The sequence below is a fragment of the Primulina eburnea genome, chromosome 13, assembly GCF_022965805.1.
Source record: "Primulina eburnea isolate SZY01 chromosome 13, ASM2296580v1, whole genome shotgun sequence".
NCBI classification, from domain to species: domain Eukaryota; kingdom Viridiplantae; phylum Streptophyta; class Magnoliopsida; order Lamiales; family Gesneriaceae; genus Primulina; species Primulina eburnea.
This window is the reverse complement of record NC_133113.1, coordinates 3893459-3914542: the sequence shown is the minus strand read 5'-3', so window position 1 is coordinate 3914542 and position 21084 is coordinate 3893459. Positions and strand designations below refer to the sequence as shown.

The 21084-nt window shown below is 39.2% G+C and overlaps 1 protein-coding gene across 1 annotated transcript in view; it reads left to right on the top strand.

Annotated features, from left to right (window-relative positions):
• The first annotated feature begins 2823 nt into the window (after positions 1-2823).
• LOC140808595 (F-box/LRR-repeat protein At4g14103-like) overlaps positions 2824-21084 on the top strand; it is a 32141-nt gene continuing 13880 nt past the window's right edge. The window contains exons 1-2 of the mRNA XM_073165699.1: positions 2824-2983; positions 3366-4340. Of these exons, the coding sequence (XP_073021800.1) occupies positions 3390-4340 (951 nt within the window). The 5' untranslated portion in view covers positions 2824-2983; positions 3366-3389. The remainder of the gene's footprint in view (positions 2984-3365; positions 4341-21084) is intronic.

Here is a 21084-nt window from a genome sequence, read left to right as displayed (position 1 = left end):
AAAACTATGAATATCTGTTTTTGGAAGACAAAATATTGCAGCAAATGTGAAAAGTTGGGCTTCATTTTTAACTTTATATGTTCTCATTTCATATAATTTTCTTTGGATTCATTTCCTTTTACCCCGCACTCTCAAATATGAATGATTTTTATTCCAAAAAAAAAAAATTATATATAATATCATTTCTAAAATTTTATTTTGAACTTACACAAGTATAACATATTTCTGTCAAATTTGTCATAAATAGATATAATTAGAGTTAATTAAGTCCAAACCACAAATTGGTTCGACGGATCTCCATTATAACAAAATGTATATGATAGAACATTCCAGCATGCCTCGAGAAAAAAAATCAATCTCCAAATTCAACCACGAAATAAATGGTAACAACTCAGGATAGATGAAGATAGTAATTTGTTTTAGCTTGGAAAGTGATACACGAAACATTTCACTGTTAAAGTTGCAAATTCTTATAGCATTTTATTTTGTGGCTGTATGGTGATATTATGTGGATGACCATTGAACACTTAGTATCAATCAATATTCCATGTATCTCAAATATCAAGTTGATTGTGTATAGAATCTGCATTTATCATATTCAGATCACGCCATCAACGAGAAATTTGTGTTTGAAGGAAGTAGTGGAAAATATATTTGCACAATTTTGTTGCAAGGCACGGGTACGTGCTCGAAAGTTAAAAAGCTGTAGAAAAATCCAACTTTTAAGGAAATCTTCTCGATTAGATATCGAAAACAAAGGAATCTATTATAAGAAAATGAAATAATGATTGTTGGAGATAGTCGTTTCTTCATTATTTCCTCCCTTTTCAATCTTGATTCTTCGAGCTGGTTCCTTGACGGTACCTTCGATGCTACATGTGGGGGCACTGCCCCACATGATTTGGATGGACAAGATTCACACACATATGTGATTTTAAAAAAATTAGTGGACTCCATGTATGTGTGGCTAAATTTGGGCCCTTTATTCTATCATGGGGTAGTACCCTTACATGTAGGATATAATCAACCCCTTGACAAGCATGCTCCACTGCCCCTGCAGCTATTTTGACATTTTCTTTGCAAATAAACATCAAAATCCATCACTCAATCTCAACATTTTGGAATACAATTAATTAATATAAAAGGCATCCAAAATTAATTGTTTTCTAGGCCAAACACTTTTTTTTTCAACTCAATCATTTGTTATAATCCATATTGATATTATCTGTCGATTTTTTTCTAAAGTAATATAATAAATCTTAAATAAATGTCATGAAACTCAATCAACAATTTAGAAATTGTTTGAATCTAACTAATTAGTTGAGTGCATAAATCTAAAGATGTCAAAACGGGACGGCCCCGATCCATCAAATGGGGCGCGGAGGGGTATCCCACTAATTTAAAGGGTTAGAAAAACCTCAACCTAACCCAATTCATCACGTGCGGTGTGTTAGATGGGTCAACCTACCAAAATTAAATAAATTTTAAAAAAAAATTAAAAATCACTTAAAATCTAATCGTAATATTCTTACTAAATAAATCTCAAATATTTGATGACATTCACTATTCATGTCACTAAAAATTGAGCATATGTTGGAGCTACCAAATGATACATTAAACGATATTATCAAAAATACTCGAACACACACACACACACACCTCTATTTTTTTTAAAAAAAAAACACGAGGGAGGATAATTGCTCAATTTGATTATTTTAAAAAAATAGTTTATATATTTTTATTTTTTATTATATTATTTGTTTATCAAATAATCTACTACTTTAATTAGATTTTTTAACACCCCTACTTCAATTTTGGAAACATCGAAACATATCTCTACTTAGCTTAATCACACGTATAAATATAAATATCACTCACTATACATACATAATACACTATTACAAATTTCACACAACCACATAAAAATTAAATCAAAGGAGATAAATATATGTTTAATAATTAATGTAAAATTTATTTTTCAAAAAATAAATGGTGGGCCAACCCAACCCAACCCGTCCTAACCGATAACCGAAACGGCTAACCGTTATTCAGCCTTCAAACAGGTTGTTAAAAACATAAATCAACCAGTCTTTTTCTTAAGATAGTTTGGGTCGACATGATTGTACAAATCCCAATTGACATCTCAACATAAATCAATCTAATAAACCTAGAAAAATTTGGAAAGACATTAAGTTTTAGAAAATACGATAACTGCTAGATTTGCTTCAGGCGATGCAATTTCTTGAATCGATCGTAATAAATACAACAAAGTTTTCGCCACCCTAATATTATCCACCATTCGTCGAAAATTATTGCATGTGTTCATTTTTCAGGTAAGTATCTAGCACATGCAAGCATTGTTTTTACTTTCTTTGAATTTTACATGTATTTTTTAAACACGAGTTATCCTGTATTAAAATCGAATATGACGGACGTTGCAAATTTTTTTTTTATAAAATTTAAAAATTACTTTACTGCATGGTCTGTCATTAAAATTGGATAACCATGCAAGGTCGAGTTTCGCCGGGAAATTCGACCCTAATATAAATATAGCGACCTAATGCAAGATCCAATTATCCCGATTCACGTGAGACCGTGGAGTTCATATAATCAGATATGAACACCCATCACAACAAAACTTGATATGACATTAGCTAGGTTCGAAAAAGTGCAAAACACTTTGACATTATGCTTACAATTTTATTTACTTTTCAATTGTTTTTTAAAAAAGAAACCTTCCATTTTTTTTAAATAAAAGAACACCTATATATATACCGGTGGCAACGGCGCACACACTGCCATTTGCCCAACCCATTACATCAACAAAGATTCAGACAAGTTTATTTGTTTTGTTTTGTTTCCTTTTGCCTTTGAGCAGACACAAATTTCTCCTGATAGGGTCGGAAGCATACAGATTAATAATCATCGGACTGAGAGAGCAATCCTTCGCTGTAACCATCCTTAAATCACATCAGTTCACCGGGTAAAAGTTAAAACCATCACTTTTATATGTGATTTTTGGGTTTTTTAATTCTCGTAGATTTTGTTTCGAATTTTTGTTTTTATCAGTGATTTTTGGTTTTAGACTGATTTGTTAAATTTTACCTTCTCTTTTCTTGCTTTCCGCATTTTCTTTGTGGAAAAATTTAGTAGATGTATGGTATACAACGATGCTCCCGAAACAGAATTTGCAGATATATATATATATATATTTATATATATATATATATAAGTGTTTTTGCTAGAAATGTGGATTTCTCCAAGATTTTAGTATGCTGCCATCCTCCCTTGTACCATTTTATTAGATTCCTTTGGAATTTTCCCTCTGATTTCATTGGTAACTAAAGTTCTTCAATTTTCTTTAGTATTCCAGGTGGACTTTTAAAGTTATGGGGGAAAACATTCAGATTGACAGCAATGCTGGTAAGAAACCAAGAATAACGTATGATGACAGCGAAAACATCATCACTAATTTACCTGAATGTATTATTAGTCGGATTCTGTCCCTCTTGCCTACTAAGGACGCTGTGCGAACTTGTGTTCTGTCCAAAGAGTGGGAATACAAATGGACTTCCATTTACAATATACACATAAGTGATGGAGAACGATTTTTGCTTAAGCAAACTAGGAAGACGAGCTTTGTTAATTTTGTTGACAGGGTCTTCTTTCTTTCTCGGCATTCGACCTTAAAGAGATTTTATCTTTGTTGTCGTCATAAGTACGATTCACATCGCATAATATTATGGATATCTGCCGCACTGATGAGAAACGTCGAGGATATGCATATAGTTTATAATGACGAAGGAGTTGTTTTACCCCGTTGCCTTTTCGATTGCAAGTCATTGACTAGTTTGGAACTGCAATTGCCTTGTATTTTCAGAGTTTCAGCCCATAATCTTTTTTCCAGTCTTAAGATTTTGTATCTTAATAAAACTAAAATTCTAAGTGACCATGTCCCCAGTACCGACCGATTGATATTTGATTTTCCGGTCCTGGAAACTCTTGAACTGCAGAACTGCGAATGGTTGAAAGTAAATTTTGTAGAAATCAATTCTCTAGCCTTGACTAAACTCTGTGTCATACAGTACTTGAGTCTTCCTGAAGCAGATAAATACCGGATCAAGATTTCTAGAGCCAAGATTGCGAAGTTCGAATATAAAGGTTATTTTCTTGAATATTTTGATCTCTGTACATCATCAGTCTTTTCTGTGGCTGTTTATTTTCACTGTTTTCCAAAAGATATCCAAGTAGTTAGAAAGAATGGATTACAAGCTCGGTCCTTATTGAAAGGATTATTCTCTGGTCTAAATCATTTGAAATTATCCGGGGAGGTTGTTGAGGTTAGTTTCCCTAATCATTCTACTTTCATTATGTTAACATCTCTGCTCCCATACAAAATATTAAAGGTAAAAAGGGGGAATTCATGACTTCAGAATTGTGAGATTGTAAAATATGGTAAATGTGGAGAAATATTACAGTGAATTAATTTTCTGTCTGAAACATTGATTAACATTTTCAAAGTTGCTGAAAAATGAGTTGGCAGAGAACAAGTGTACTTGTTATGAACCAGATTAATGTGTTTATATGATTGACTTGATGTTTTTTTACCAGTATTTTTTCAATGTATAGCGCAAACCTCATGTGGAGACTTGAATCTGACTCGTATTTCCGAAGCATTACTCTTTGATTTTTTCGGTCTCTAGCCCGCCCTGGTTTCTTGGTTCGATGAATTTAAAAATCATTGGACCCTTATTTCCATTAGCTGTAACATTTGTTTTATTTGTGTTAGGCCATCTCCAAATCTAAACAAGGGCATCCGCTTCCTCAATTTAATATGCTGAAACGATTAGAAGTTTTCACAAAATGCGACAGTGGAGAACTCCTTGAGTTTCTTCACGCGACCCCATTTCTTGAATCCATCGTCTTACATATGGTTAGTTTTTTGCCACCCTCCTGATATACATCCTCTAGAGAAAATGGTCGTAGCCGTTGCCTCCATTGGTAAATATCTAGCCCAAGCAAACATTTTTTGTTTATATTTACATGTATCTTTCAAAACTAACTTATCCTCAAAAAATTATTTAGTGCCCGATCCCTGTAATCCTTAGATGTCAAAAATTATTGTATCCATGGCTTTGCTTTTCCACAGGAAAACTGGGATGACTATGATTATGACGCGGTGCAATATGTGCCATCATGTATCGTGTCCCATCTCAATGAAGTTCGGTTTAGTCGATTCAGTAAGAGACTGCAAGATTATCGTATGGCAGATTTTTTGTTGTCGAATGCTACACAGCTAAAGAAAATGACGGGGCTGCGCAGGGACAGTCGGGAAGAAAGGCAAAAGAAGAAAATGTTAGGGGAGGAATCTGAAGAAAAGGATGTCACGCCCCGAGACCGGGGTTAGTCGACACCGGCGTTGTTCAACAATCACATAATCGCCAAACAACAAGCCCCGTAGCACAGTATAAACCAAAACCAGTCTATTTCATAATTAACTCAAAATAATCTTGTCTTACAGTGATAAATTCCAAAACGAAATAAAATGTGCGGAAGCGATATACAACTTGAATCGAAACTTAGGAAGAACATAAGTGAGAAATCTTCATATCTCGAAACTTCATCTCCAACTCCAAAACACGTCTTATTCATCTTTGTCTACTTGATCTTCATTCTCATCTGGGGAGAAATGTAAGGGGTGAGTGTTTGGGAAACACTCAGCAAGTGGGGGCCGATCGATTACCACAAATACATATAAATATAATTTAAAACCCATATTGCAACTGATTTTTCAAAACATAGTATCTCATATCATATCAGAATCGGAATTGAAATGCGAAACAGAGATTATCAGACAATTCAGAACAGAACGAATCAGAACAAATGAAAACACTGTTATTCATCTCGTTATCCATGGTCAAATTGTCCCCAATATGTTAGTCCTCTAAGGGGTGAGGCCAAAACACAGTTTTATACCCACTGATGGGGGCCGAAATACAGTTTTATACCCACTGATGAGGGCCGAAACACAGTTTTATACCCACTGATGGGGGCCATATATAATTTACAATCGTCGTTCCATATCCCACTCGGATCATAACAGTGCACCACAAAATCAGATGTATCAAACAACATTTATCGGAATTTTTGAATGAACTCAGCAGAATCAAAGAACACCGGAAATAGAAGAACATATTGTACATCGATCGAGATTTTATAAAATATATAATAGCATTTTCCGAAAATAATTTGACACACATAGACGCATGTCATGAAATACTTATATAAGTTTAAGTTACAAAGAAATACATAGCAAAAGCCCACTTACCGTATTCTGACTGCTCAAGGAAACGTGAATGGTGAGATTGCGGCAGAGCTTCGCTACTTGAGGATGAAAGCTTCGAAAATACGGTGATGCTAGAGAGGATTTCGAGATTTGGGAGTGCAAGTTCTGAATGAAGAGTCCTCCTATTTATAGGCACGGAAAATCAGCTTACAAGGTAAGCTCTGAAGTCGCTCCACGAATGACGCTGATGGCTAATCAAATGGGTGATTGTACTAATCTCTCTCGGATGAACGTAGACTGCTTTCTTGTACAGGTTCGTGACGTATCTGGACTGTATTGCAAGTTTGTTAGCTTCCTTATTGAGAAAACTTCCTTATATGTGATATAATCTTTCCAATTAGGTGGATATCCAGCATTAATTTACTGTGTATCTTGCACTGGATTTTGATTTCCATGTATTATTTATATTTTCAAGTTTACTATAACTCGAAAATAAATTCTTATACATGTCTATATTTAATTAATTACGTGCCCAAAAATTTGGGTTCTCACATCCCTCCCTCCTTATTAGAAGTTTCGTCCTCGAAACTTGAGTCGGTTTGACTTTTAAAAAGGTAAGGATATTGCTTGCGCATTTTCTCTTCAAACTCCCAAGTAGTTTTCTCGTTCTGTGTGTTTTGACTATTGCACCTTGACGTAGGGAATGATATGTCGTCTTAGTACTTGGTCCTTGGTGTCCACAATATGAATAGAGACATCTTCATATTTCAGCTCTTCCCCCATGTTACCTTTGATCATTAGCGGTTCAATTTCCATAACATGAATTGGGTTCGATGTGTATTTCCTTAGTTTGGACTTGTGAAATACATTGTGGATTTTAGATATATCTGATGACAATGCTATTCTGTAAGGCAATGTGCCAATCTCTCCAGAATTTTGAATAGTCCTGCGTACCGAGGTTTCACTTTTTCAGCTTTACTGAATCTAATGATTCCCTTATATAAGCTTTTTCACCCAATGTGAATTCCATTGGTCTCCTTTTAAGATCAGACTAACTCTTTTGCTGGTCTTATGCAACCTTGTGTCTATCTTTGATGATGACAATTTTTTCATTGTCTCATCGATTAGTTCTAGCCTAGTTATGACTGTCTCCTCTATTTCTTCCATGCACAGTGATGAACGACACTTTACTTGTTGGCATACTTATCACTTAGATATAAACTCGGTGACATCTCTTTTCATTATGCTTCACTAGAAACTTACTTTCAAATCCCTGTACATCTTTATACTACCTGGGTGGGTCGGGAATATTGAATTATGTGCCTCTTACATCACTTCTTATCGAAGATTGTTGATATCTGGCACACATAATCGTCCTCTCATCCCTAGGATTCCGTCTGGGTCCACTTGAAAATCTGATGACTTTATTTTCTTGGCTTGTTCTTTGAACTTCTCTAGTGTCGTGTCTCGACTCTGATTTAACTTGACTGCTTCCCGAAGGCATGGTTGCGCGGAGAATGATGTTATGTTATCTTACCCATGTTTGAATCAAAGGATCGGCTACCTTATTTGCTTTGTTGGCGTGGTAGCTTATTGTCAAGTCACAGTCCTTGAGTAACTCTATCAACCGTCTTTGTCTCATTTTTAATTCTTTTTGAATGAACAAATATTTGAGACTTGGTGGTCAGTGAGTGAATATTTCACACTTGACATCGTAGAGATAGTGTCTCCAAATTTTCAAAGCAAAGATCACTGCTGTCAACTCGAGATCGTGAGTATGGTAGTTTTGCTCCTGTGGCTTTAGTTGACTAGCCTCTCTTCCATGAGTACGCCTCTGATATCTTCCTTTGATCCTTGTCCTCAGTAGATAATACCAACATTGGTGTAGATGCTAGCTTCTCCTTTAATGTTTGAAAGCTCTTTAACATCTCTCTCTTCAGTTGAATTCATAGTTCTTTTGTGCGAGTCTCGTCAGTGATACGACTACTGAAGAGAAGCCCTCGACGAATTTCCGCTAATAGCCTGGTAATCTAAAGAAGCCTCTAATTTCGGTTCCATTCTTATGTTTCGGCTAATCTAGATTTGCCTATAATTTCTTAGTTCCACTGATATTTCTGATTTCGATCTCACATGACCTTATTCTGAATGCTGACATTGGGGTGTCTTCTGCTATGACCTTTAGCTGATGATAGCATGTCCTCAGGTCAAGCTTAGAGAAGATTGTAACTCCTTTACGTTGATCGACAAGACCGTATATTATTGGAAGAAGATACTTATTCCTGATTGCGATCTTATAGAGTTCTCTATAATCTATACAAAATCTCATACTTTCATCTTTCTTCCATACAAATAGGACTGCAGCTCCCCAATGAGATGCACTTGACATAATATGCTTTTTGTCTAACAACTCTTAGACTTGTTCTTTTAGCTCCTTGAGTTCATCTGGAGCCATTCGGTACAGTGCATTGGAGATTGGTGCATCATCAAGTACCGAATTTACTCGAAATCTACTTCACCATCCAAGACCATTCCAAGAAGCCTTTCTGGAAAAACTCCCGAAAATTTTCGTATTACTAGAATATCTTCCAACTTCAGCTCATCTACTCTTGCACTTTGTTTACCATTGCTAGGTAAATTTCTTCGCCCGATATTATGGCTTTCCAAGTCTGGGAAACAGAAAAAAATGTATTTCTGTTTCTTGACGTTGCCATGGTACCTGATTTCTTCTTGGTTCGGGGTTCAGAGTTTGACATTCTTACTCTGGCAATCTACTATTGCATGGCTCTTAGATAATCAGTTCATCCTTAAGATGGCGTCGAAATCTATCGAAGTGAGTTGAATCAAGTCGGCACTCAATATATGCGATTGATGCTTATTTAATCTTATCTTGAAATTATCCCGATTACTATCACAAAAATTAAAACCCATATAGAATATTGAAACTTAACTCAATATCGATCTATAGCTTAAAATCCGAAATTATAACATAGTCGTTACCTCAAATAATTATTCTTTTACTAAATCTTACTTTTATCAAGATCATGAGCCTATCACACTCTAATGCAAAGGAGTTCATTAAATGTCATTCCCTTTGAATCATTCTTAGTACCATAAAAGTCAAAATTTATTGTACTATACTTTCCTTGATACCCATCAATATCTCATAACTTATTTTATTTACGTAAGGTCATAGCCTACTTGTTATCCCAAAATAATATAACTTCTTTAACCTGGAGATATTGTCTCACAAGATATTCCAAGGTTGAAGGTCCTACATATTTAAAGTTAGCGCTTAACATTCTTAATAACCCAAATTAATACCCACACAGTTAATTGTTACTACAAAATCAACTTCTCTATTGGAATACCCAAAACTTGTGATATAGTTTTTATATCAACTTTTCTCATATTAGTTTCCATAAATAACTTATCATCCCCGAGTCAAATCTTTTATCTTAAATTAGAAATTTTAGTCAACTTATCTCTTATAGGTATATTCCCAAAAATAAATACAAATACTAATTGTTCTCATAATACAATTCCATAAAATTTCGACAAGTAGTTCAAGAAACACGTTGAACTTCGTGAAAGTTTCCAAAAATAGAAAGTTTGGACATTGACCCATGGATAGAAATAATACGTTGAGAGGATTCTAGAACAGTTGACGGAATTAAATTATGAGTTTTATACGAAAAGTTATGAGTTCTACGAAACTTTCCTAAAATAGCAAAAACGCGATTTCGAATATCTAAATAAAGGAATTTCGTGTTTTCAGACTATGCCTCGCAACAAGTTGTGATATTACTCATTGGTCGTTCCGAATGGGACTGCATTGGCCGATTTTTAAAATTCCACCGATTTTTTTTTTTCGAATAATTTTCTTCCCCAACCGGATTATGAACCTGGCGGCTCTGATACCACTTAAATGTCACGCCCCGAGACCGGGGTTAGTCGACACCGGCGTTGTTCAACAATCACATAATCGCCAAACAAAAAGCCCCGTAGCACAGTATAAACCAAAACCAGTCTATTTCATAATTAACTCAAAATAATCTTGTCTTACAGTGATAAATTCCAAAACGAAATAAAATGTGCGGAAGCGATATACAACTTGAATCGAAACTTAGGAAGAACATAAGTGAGAAATCTTCATATCTCGAAACTTCATCTCCAACTCCAAAACACGTCTTATTCATCCTTGTCTACTTGATCTTCATTCTCATCTGGGGAGAAATGTAAGGGGTGAGTGTTTGGGAAACACTCAGCAAGTGGGGGCCGATCGATTACCACAAATACATATAAATATAATTTAAAACCCATATTTCAACTGATTTTTCAAAACATAGTATCTCATATCATATCAGAATCGTAATTGAAATGCGAAACAGAGATTATCAGACAATTCAGAACAGAACGAATCAGAACAAATGAAAACACTGTTATTCATCTCGTTATCCATGGTCAAATTGTCCCCAATATGTTAGTCCTCTAAGGGGTGAGGCCAAAACACAGTTTTATACCCACTGATGGGGGCCGAAACACAGTTTTATACCCACTGATGAGGGCCGAAACACAGTTTTATACCCACTGATGGGGGCCATATATAATTTACAATCGTCGTTCCATATCCCACTCGAATCATAACAGTGCACCACAAAATCAGATGTATCAAACAACATTTATCGGAATTTTTGAATGAACTCAGCAGAATCAAAGAACACCGGAAATAGAAGAACATATTGTACATCGATCGAGATTTTATAAAATATATAATAGCATTTTCCGAAAATAATTTGACACACATAGACGCATGTCATGAAATACTTATATAAGTTTAAGTTACAAAGAAATACATAGCAAAAGCCCACTTACCGTATTCTGACTGCTCAAGGAAACGTGAATGGTGAGATTGCGGCAGAGCTTCGCTACTTGAGGATGAAAGCTTCGAAAATACGGTGATGCTAGAGAGGATTTCGAGATTTGGGAGTGCAAGTTCTGAATGAAGAGTCCTCCTATTTATAGGCACGGAAAATCAGCTTACAAGGTAAGCTCTGAAGTCGCTCCACGAATGACGCTGATGGCTAATCAAATGGGTGATTGTACTAATCTCTCTCGGATGAACGTAGACTGCTTTCTTGTACAGGTTCGTGACGTATCTGGACTGTATTGCAAGTTTGTTAGCTTCCTTATTGAGAAAACTTCCTTATATGTGATATAATCTTTCCAATTAGGTGGATATCCAGCATTAATTTACTGTGTATCTTGCACTAGATTTTGATTTCCATGTATTATTTATATTTTCAAGTTTACTATAACTCGAAAAAAAATTCTTATACATGTCTATATTTAATTAATTACGTGCCCAAAAATTTGGGTTCTCACAAAGGAAATCGAGGATTTCTGGGCAAAACTGAGAAGTGTAATTAAATATAAAAAACATGGTAGATTTTGAACTTTGAGTTTGGTCGAAAACTTAACGGATAACTTTTGTTGGTGTTTTTGGTAATCACATTTTCGTGTGGCTTTTTTTGGTTAATTGACTTGTTGGTTTTTAAATGATATTAGCAGTATTGTGGATTTTTTGGACTAATTGGCTATTCATGGGATCGTCTTCCCTAGTTTCTGGTGTTATATTATTGGTACTTCCAGGATTTTTTTATTATGTACCGTACTAAAAAGTATTTTCACTATTGTATCGTGAGATTCTGTATTCTATATATCGTCAAATTTTGTCTCGTGCGGCGCCTGCGCGTGCGCCGTGCAGCGCTGCGCGCGCGCTGTACGCACGCCGCGCGGCTGCTGCCCGTGCGTCTGCCCGGGACAGTTCTGGGCAGACCCAAAATTTAATTAATTTTTTCAAAAACAGATTTTCCAAAAATAATTTTAGGGGCCTTTTTCATTAAAATTCTTAGGCGGCTAGAAATAATAAACTCAACACAATTTAATTAAAACACACGATTGAGAATAACCGGCTCTGATACCACCGTGGGACATCGAATTCTCGCACCCAAGACGCAGCGGAAGTTAAAAAATATTTTGTTCTTGGGCGTCGTGTGTTTAAAATGAGTTTCATGATCTTACGTTGCGACGTATGGTACCTATTGTATATTCAAGGGCTTTATCTATGCAGCTTGCATGAGTATGCAGATAAAGTATAATGTCATAATCGAATATAATCGTAAATATTATTAAAATAAAGATTGTTTTACATTAGATTCAATAAAGCCCGAGCCACAAGTTGGTTTGCCGGGCACCTACTTTAACAAGTAGCGACTGGACTAAAGTTCGAATGGTGTTTAGAACTTGACATGCCCAAAATTGAGTGGGAGCTTAATCATAACATGCATGCATATTGCATGTGCTCTTCTAAGACAACCATACAAGGAGGATGACAAACGGTTCCCTATTTCGTCATTGAACCATTTGTCATTGTCTGAGCCCTCACATTTTTTGCTCCATTCGGAACTCTGGACTGTGTCATGAGGTGTAATCTTGATGACGCTACTTAGCATGTATTCAATGAGCCTGTCGGAGCATATCTAGGAAAGTTGTCAAGTCCAAACTAATTGACATGTGGGCCGAGGAAAAGTTTAGTTGGTAACGTACTGATATAATAGGGCTCATAGGCATGCCGACTAAGTCGAAAATAAATGATTTGATGGTCATGAACATATTTATGTATATATAATCTCGAGAGAGTCAAACATGCTCTAAGATTTATGGATCAAAGATGCTCGGTTATGTGAAGCTACATAACTTGGGTTTGATTGATCAGAGATGCTTGATTAAGTGAAGCTACGTAACTTGGGTTACACAGCGAGTTCTTGAGTCGAGGACTTATGTTAGTTTGGTGATGACTTACTATTACTCTCCTCAAAGGTTTTTTTTGTTGCTCGGTCACATTCTTTATTCTTTGAATGAAAGAATGTGTTATAATGCTAGATAATATGTTGAAGCGAGTGGTTTCACTTACTCAATTGTGTATGAGTGAGAGATATTGGATATATATTTGAGATATTTTATGTGTTTGATATTTTAGATAAAACATAATTAAAAATATAGATTTATCTAATAGAATCCCAAAATTTCATTGAGAAATGTAGTCTTTACGTCCATCTGAAATAATTCCTAATCTAGTTGGGCGAGTATTGCCAAAATGAGGCAATATCAAGAATGTCTCTTCATAATATTTACCTTTTTATTGGGTATATCCCTTCGCCACAAGTCGAACTTCGTATTATTCAGTTGATCCATCAGCTCTACATTTGACCTTTAGAACCCACATGTTCCCATCTATCTTATGTCCTGGAGGTAGATCAACTAGCTCCCAGACATGATTCTTAGCCATTGAGCTAATTTCATCGTTCATACCAGCTATCCACTCTTACGAATTTGTTGAAGTAATTACCTCTTTATATTTGGCTGGCTCATCATCATCTATAGAAGCTCACGTGTAGTAGCCCGAATGCCGAATTGGGTAATTAACGGATTAATGGTGATTAATCATGATCGGAAGGTCCGAAGATGGTTCGGAAGCACCGAAGAGTTCGGAAGGTCCGAAGTGAGTTCGGTGGATCCGATCATTAGGTGTCAAGAGTTGATCGACACGTGGGAGTTCGGACGTTCCGAAGTGTAGGTTCGGTGGATCCGATCATGAGGTGTCAAGAGCAGCTGGACACGTGCATGATCGGACGGTCCGAAGTGTATGATCGGAGGATCCGATCATGAGCTGTCAAGAGCCGATGGACACGTAGGAGTTCGGACGTTCCGAAGAGGGTTCGGACGATCCGAACATGGCCTATAAATAGTGCTCGGATTTCCTCATTTTTACTTGCCAATTTCTTGAGTTTTCTCTCATTTTGGAGAGTTTGGAAGGTTTCTAGGAATTAATTGTTGGTCGAGCGATAGCCGGGAGCTGCCAGGAGTGGTACCATAGCGACGCCTGAGTTTCGAGGCAATCGACATCAAAGGGCTGTCGACGGACGAAGGTAAACCCTAAACCTTTGGTAGTACTAGGGAGTACTGGTTTTGCTAGCCGAGCATGGTAGTATTGTTCATTGGGTATGCTTTTGATGAATAGGCTTGGATTAGACCTGTTGTCTGGTTGTTCCAGTGGATTAGGATTGCAGTGATAGAGGTACGAAAGTACTATCCGAGATATCCTGGTTGAGTATACATTCATATATGTGTTGCATGAGTATGTGGTGCATTGATATATGTCATATGATGCATGCTATTATGTCACGTTTATTACTGCACGTTGCATTTCATGTTGAGCCGTATCTTCTTCGAGATAGCCTTTACTGTTGAGCTGTATCTCTTTCGAGATAAGCTATATCTTGGGGCCGCTCAGCCCTGTCTTGTGGACGCATGGACACCGAGAGTACACAGTGGCCGACGGGTCGGGAGGGCTTCGGTGGTCCGGGACATTTTAGGTCCACGTCTGTCTTGTAGTGGATGCAGTGACCCAGAGGTTGGACCGCGCGGCACTATCCACTTGGCGCCTCTAGACTGAGCATTGTTGAGATCCTTTTGTGACTCCTGTTTCTTGACTACCCTGGTATCATGATCATAGCATGTGCATTTCATATAGGTCTGTATACTCATACTTTTGTACTGGGCGTTCTTATCGCTCACGTCCTCGGTTTTGTTTATCTTGGACACCCCATTCCCACGGGGCAGGTCTCAGGTTGGATGGTTCCGGAGGAGCAGGAGGAGGACGTTGAGTAGCCGGTTGGTTTAGTTTCGGTATCATTTGATTCGATATGGTTGTACCAGATATTCTTTACCTTATTTTGAGTTGTTCTAGAGTTCGTTTGGGTTGTATAACTATCATTTGTTAGTTGTTTCCGCTATTATCTCTGATTAGTAATTATTAAGTTAATTGCATGCTTAGTTTTCAATTAGTAGGTGATTCTGGAACGGGTCACTACATTTATGGTATCAGAGCATGCGTATGATTTTGGGATATAGATTCTGTTTTGGGATTTCCGTTGACCATTTTCCCTATTCTATCTTGTAGCGATGGCTGACCATTTTGATGACGGGAGTAGTCAGGGGAGTGTAGGTCGATGGGGTGACCAGGATGATCATAGGCGTCACCATGAGCATCGTCATCGTCGGGATGGTCCTAGGCGTTTCGATATGCATCGTTTCATGCAGATGGGGCCTAAGCCTTTAGTTGGCGGTGAGACTCCCGATGATGCGGAGGATTGGTTAGAGCGCATGGAGAGTTGTTTCCGCGCATTCCAGTGCACCGATGAGCAGAAGATGGAGACCCTTAGTTTTCTTCTTGAGGGCCGTGCTCGCAGGTGGTGGCGATCGACTTCTGCGCCGATAGTTCAGTCTCAGGGTAGAGCGACTTGGGCCGATTTCCGTGCAGCGTTCATGCAGCTGTACTTTCCTCCAGCCCTTCGCCAGGCCAAGACGATTGAGCTCTTGAACCTGAAGCAGGGGAGTATGTCTGTTGATGAGTATCAGCAGAAATTCTTTGAGTTATTACCCTTCGCTCCTCATATCAGTGGCAGTTCTGAGGCCAAGTATGATCATTTCCTCCAGGGCCTTAATCAGGAGATCTTTGATCGAGTCACTGTCTGTGATAATCCTACTTCTTATGATGGGTTAGTGAACCGGTGTCGCCAGGCAGAGATCAGTCTCCAGCGTGGTAGGGCTATTCTTTCTTCTAGACCTCCGAGTACTTTGAGGCCTCGATCTCAGTCGTTCAAGAAATCTGGTTCGTCTTCTTCTGGATCTAGATCTCGATCTAGCGGTGTTTTCCGCTTTGGTAAGAAGAAGGAGTCTTGTGCGCATTGTGGGAAGAACCATCCATCGGAGCAATGCCGAGTAGCCGCAGGAGCTTGTTATCAGTGCGGAGAGATGGGGCATATTAAGAAGAATTGTCCTCAGTTGCGAGGTGGAGCAGGATCTGGTTCTGGATCTCAGACGACTGTTCAGCAGAGGAGGCAGGGTCAGGTAGTGGGTAGTTCGAATCTTCGACCTCGTGCCCAAGGTCAAGTTTTTGCGTTGAACCAGGATCAGGCTGCAGACGAGACCGAGAGAGTCATAGCAGGTACTTTTTGTTTATGCGGTATTCCTGCTTTTGTTCTTATAGATACCGGAGCATCTCATTCATTCATTTCTGCACGATTCGTTAAACGTCATAAGTTACCGTATGTTTCTCTAGACGTCATTCTTTCTGTTTCTACCCCGATGGGTCATTCGGTTTTAGCCAAGCGTCTAGTGATGGGTTGTCCTTTAGATTTTGAGGGTAACGAGTTGACTGCGAATCTTATGATTTTGGAGATGGAAGATTTTGATTGTATTTTGGGTATAGACATTTTGACTACCTACCGAGCTACTGTGGATTGTTACCAGAAGCTTGTTCAGTTTCGTACGACTGAGAGCTCTAGTTGGTTTTTCTATGGTGAGGGAGCGCGACCTCCGATGCCAGTAGTATCTGCTCTGAAAGCCTGTCGTGCTTTAGAGGCGGGCGGGGAAGGCTACCTCATCTATGCAATTGATACGTCCACAGGTAGTGTTGGTATAGAGGATATTCCAGTGGTTTGTGAATTTCCTGATGTATTTCCAGAAGAGATTCCTGGTTTTCCTCCGGTTAGAGAGGTAGAGTTTGGCATTGAGTTAATGCCAGGGACTGCACCGATTTCTCGTGCCCCCTATCGTCTGGCTCCGTCAGAGATGAGAGAGCTGAAGCAGCAATTGCAGGATCTTCTTGATAAGGGTTATATTCGCCCGAGTGTTTCGCCTTGGGGAGCTCCAGTCTTGTTTGTCAAGAAGAAGGATGGATCGATGCGGTTGTGCATTGATTATCGCCAGCTGAATCGGGTGACGATCAAAAACAAGTACCCATTACCCCGTATTGATGACTTGTTCGATCAGCTTCAGGGTACTTCTGTTTACTCCAAGATCGACTTGCGATCAGGTTATCATCAGATGAGAGTCAGAGATGATGATATTTCCAAGACTGCATTTCGTACTCGTTATGGGCATTACGAGTTTCTAGTTATGCCATTCGGATTGACGAATGCGCCAGCGGTGTTCATGAATCTGATGAACCGAGTCTTCCGAGATTTTCTGGATCAGTTTGTGGTGGTTTTCATTGACGATATCTTGATCTATTCTCATAGTGTGGAAGAGCATGTCCAGCACTTGAGGATTGTGTTGCAGATTCTTCGCGAGAAGCAATTGTATGCTAAGCTGAGTAAGTGCGAGTTCTGGATTGATCGTGTAGTATTCCTTGGTCATGTGATTTCCAAGGAAGGAATTTCTGTGGATCCCAGCAAGATTGAGGCAGTGCTAAATTGGTCACGACCTACGACGGTGGCTGAGATCCGTAGTTTTCTAGGTCTAGCAGGGTATTATCGTCGCTTCATCGTGAATTTCTCCCAGGTAGCTAGACCTTTGACGCAACTTACTCGGAAGGATGTTCCATTTGAGTGGTCATCTGAGTGCGAAGATAGTTTCAGAGAGCTTCGTCGACTTCTGACTTCTGCACCTGTTTTGGCGTTACCGTCAGGATCTGATGGTTTCAGTGTTTACACCGATGCCTCTTCTCAAGGCTTAGGGTGTGTGTTGACGCAAAACGGTCATGTGATTGCTTATGCTTCCAGACAGCTGAAATCTCACGAGGAGAAGTATCCTACTCATGATCTAGAGTTGGCAGCTATTGTGTTCGCGCTGAAGATTTGGCGTCATTACTTGTACGGGGTTAAGTTTGAAATCTTTACTGATCATAAGAGTCTGAAATATCTGTTCACTCAGGCTGAGTTGAACATGAGGCAACGTCGTTGGATGGATTTGCTGAAAGATTATGACTGCGAGATCAAGTACCATCCAGGATCTGCAAATCTCACAGCTGATGCTCTTAGTCGCAAAGTGAGAGTTTCTGCACTTCAGACCAGTGCTATGATTAGTACTATTCAGGATTGTTGTTCGTTGGGATTTAATTTCAAACATCGGAAAGGTATGGAGAGCATTCGTGTTGCTACCATTTTATCTGAGCCAGCCTTGTTCGCTCGGATTCGAGATGCTCAGATGTCTGATCTCAAGACTCAGAGATTAGCTCGGTTAGCGGGTGGAGATAGCGGTTTCCATTATCAGTCTAATGGTCTTCTGTGTTTGTCTAATCGAGTTGTAGTACCAGAAGATGATAATTTGAGGGAGGAGATCTTATCTCATGCTCATCGAAGTAAGTTGAGTATTCATCCAGGAAGTAATAAGATGTATAAAGACTTGAGGACACGATTTTGGTGGAAAGGGATGAAGCGCAGTGTTTATCAGTTTGTTTCCAAGTGTCTTGTTTGTCAACAGGTTAAGGCAGAGCACCGTCGACCTGGAGGATTATTGTTGAATCTACCTATTCCTGAATGGAAGTGGGAGCATATCGCGATGGATTTCATTACTCACTTGCCATTATCGTCGAGGAATAGTGACGCTAATTGGGTAGTGGTGGATCGACTCACCAAGTCTGCTCATTTTCTGTCTTATAACCGGGATTTCACTTTCGATCGTATGGCTCGATTGTACATTCAGGAGATTGTACGTTTGCATGGAGTGCCTGTCAGTATTGTCAGTGACAGAGATCCTCGTTTTACCTCACGGTTTTGGGGTAGTTTCCAGTCAGTTTTGGGTACTACACTGAGTCTGAGTACTGCTTATCATCCGGAGACTGACGGTCAGTCAGAGAGGACTATCCGTACGCTTGAGGATATGTTGCGAGCCTGTGTTATGGATTTCGGACCCGCTTGGCAGGATCATTTGCCTTTGATTGAGTTCGCGTACAACAACAGCTACCATCGTAGTATTGGTATGGCACCATTTGAGGCGTTGTATGGGCGACGTTGTCGTACTCCTTTATTCTGGGACGAAGTTGGTGAACGACATGTTGAGGGACCGGAGTTAGTCCAGCAGGCTATTGATAAAGTTGCAGTAATCAAGAAGAGGATTAAGATTGCCCAGGATCGACAGGCTAGTTATGCGAACACCAAGCGGCGACCTCTTTATTTTCAGCCAGGTGAGAAAGTGTTTCTCCGAGTTTCGCCTTTTCGCAGGATTTTGAGATTTGGTCTCAAGGGTAAGCTATCTCCGAGATTCATTGGTCCTTTTGAGATTCTAGAATGTGTGGGAGATTTAGCTTACAGGTTAGCATTACCTCCGTATTTGTCCGGTATTCATGATGTGTTCCACGTATCTTTGTTGAGACGATACGTAGCAGATGAGTCTCACATCTTGCATCCCTCTGAAGTTCAACTTGAATCAGATTTGTCTTACGTGGAGCGACCAGTTCAGATTCTCGATCGCAAAGACAAGGTGTTGCGGAATAAGATCATTCCTCTTGTCTTAGTACAGTGGCAGCGCAGAGGCACTGAAGAAGCCACTTGGGAGTTAGAGAGTCGTATGCGTTCAGAACATCCAGAGCTCTTTTGAGTTGTGCTTTGTATATGTTTGTGTTTTTCAATTGTAATCGAGATATCAGTTGTATTCAACAACAATTGAGATATAATAACGATGTTGTTATTTCGTTTTGTTCATTCTCTAAGCCTGATTTCGAGGACGAAATCTTTTAAGGGGGGGAGAATGTAGTAGCCCGAATGCCGAATTGGGTAATTAACGGATTAATGGTGATTAATCATGATCGGAAGGTCCGAAGATGGTTCGGAAGCACCGAAGAGTTCGGAAGGTCCGAAGTGAGTTCGGTGGATCCGATCATTAGGTGTCAAGAGTTGATCGACACGTGGGAGTTCGGACGTTCCGAAGAGGGTTCGGACGATCCGAACATGGCCTATAAATAGTGCTCGGATTTCCTCATTTTTACTTGCCAATTTCTTGAGTTTTCTCTCATTTTGGAGAGTTTGGAAGGTTTCTAGGAATTAATTGTTGGTCGAGCGATAGCCGGGAGCTGCCAGGAGTGGTACCATAGCGACGCCTGAGTTTCGAGGCAATCGACATCAAAGGGCTGTCGACGGACGAAGGTAAACCCTAAACCTTTGGTAGTACTAGGGAGTACTGGTTTTGCTAGCCGAGCATGGTAGTATTGTTCATTGGGTATGCTTTTGATGAATAGGCTTGGATTAGACCTGTTGTCTGGTTGTTCCAGTGGATTAGGATTGCAGTGATAGAGGTACGAAAGTACTATCCGAGATATCCTGGTTGAGTATACATTCATATATGTGTTGCATGAGTATGTGGTGCATTGATATATGTCATATGATGCATGCTATTATGTCACGTTTATTACTGCACGTTGCATTTCATGTTGAGCCGTATCTTCTTCGAGATAGCCTTTACTGTTGAGCTGTATCTCTTTCGAGATAAGCTATATCTTGGGGCCGCTCAGCCCTGTCTTGTGGACGCATGGACACCGAGAGTACACAGTGGCCGACGGGTCGGGAGGGCTTCGGTGGTCCGGGACATTTTAGGTCCACGTCTGTCTTGTAGTGGATGCAGTGACCCAGAGGTTGGACCGCGCGGCACTATCCACTTGGCGCCTCTAGACTGAGCATTGTTGAGATCCTTTTGTGACTCCTGTTTCTTGACTACCCTGGTATCATGATCATAGCATGTGCATTTCATATAGGTCTGTATACTCATACTTTTGTACTGGGCGTTCTTATCGCTCACGTCCTCGGTTTTGTTTATCTTGGACACCCCATTCCCACGGGGCAGGTCTCAGGTTGGATGGTTCCGGAGGAGCAGGAGGAGGACGTTGAGTAGCCGGTTGGTTTAGTTTCGGTATCATTTGATTCGATATGGTTGTACCAGATATTCTTTACCTTATTTTG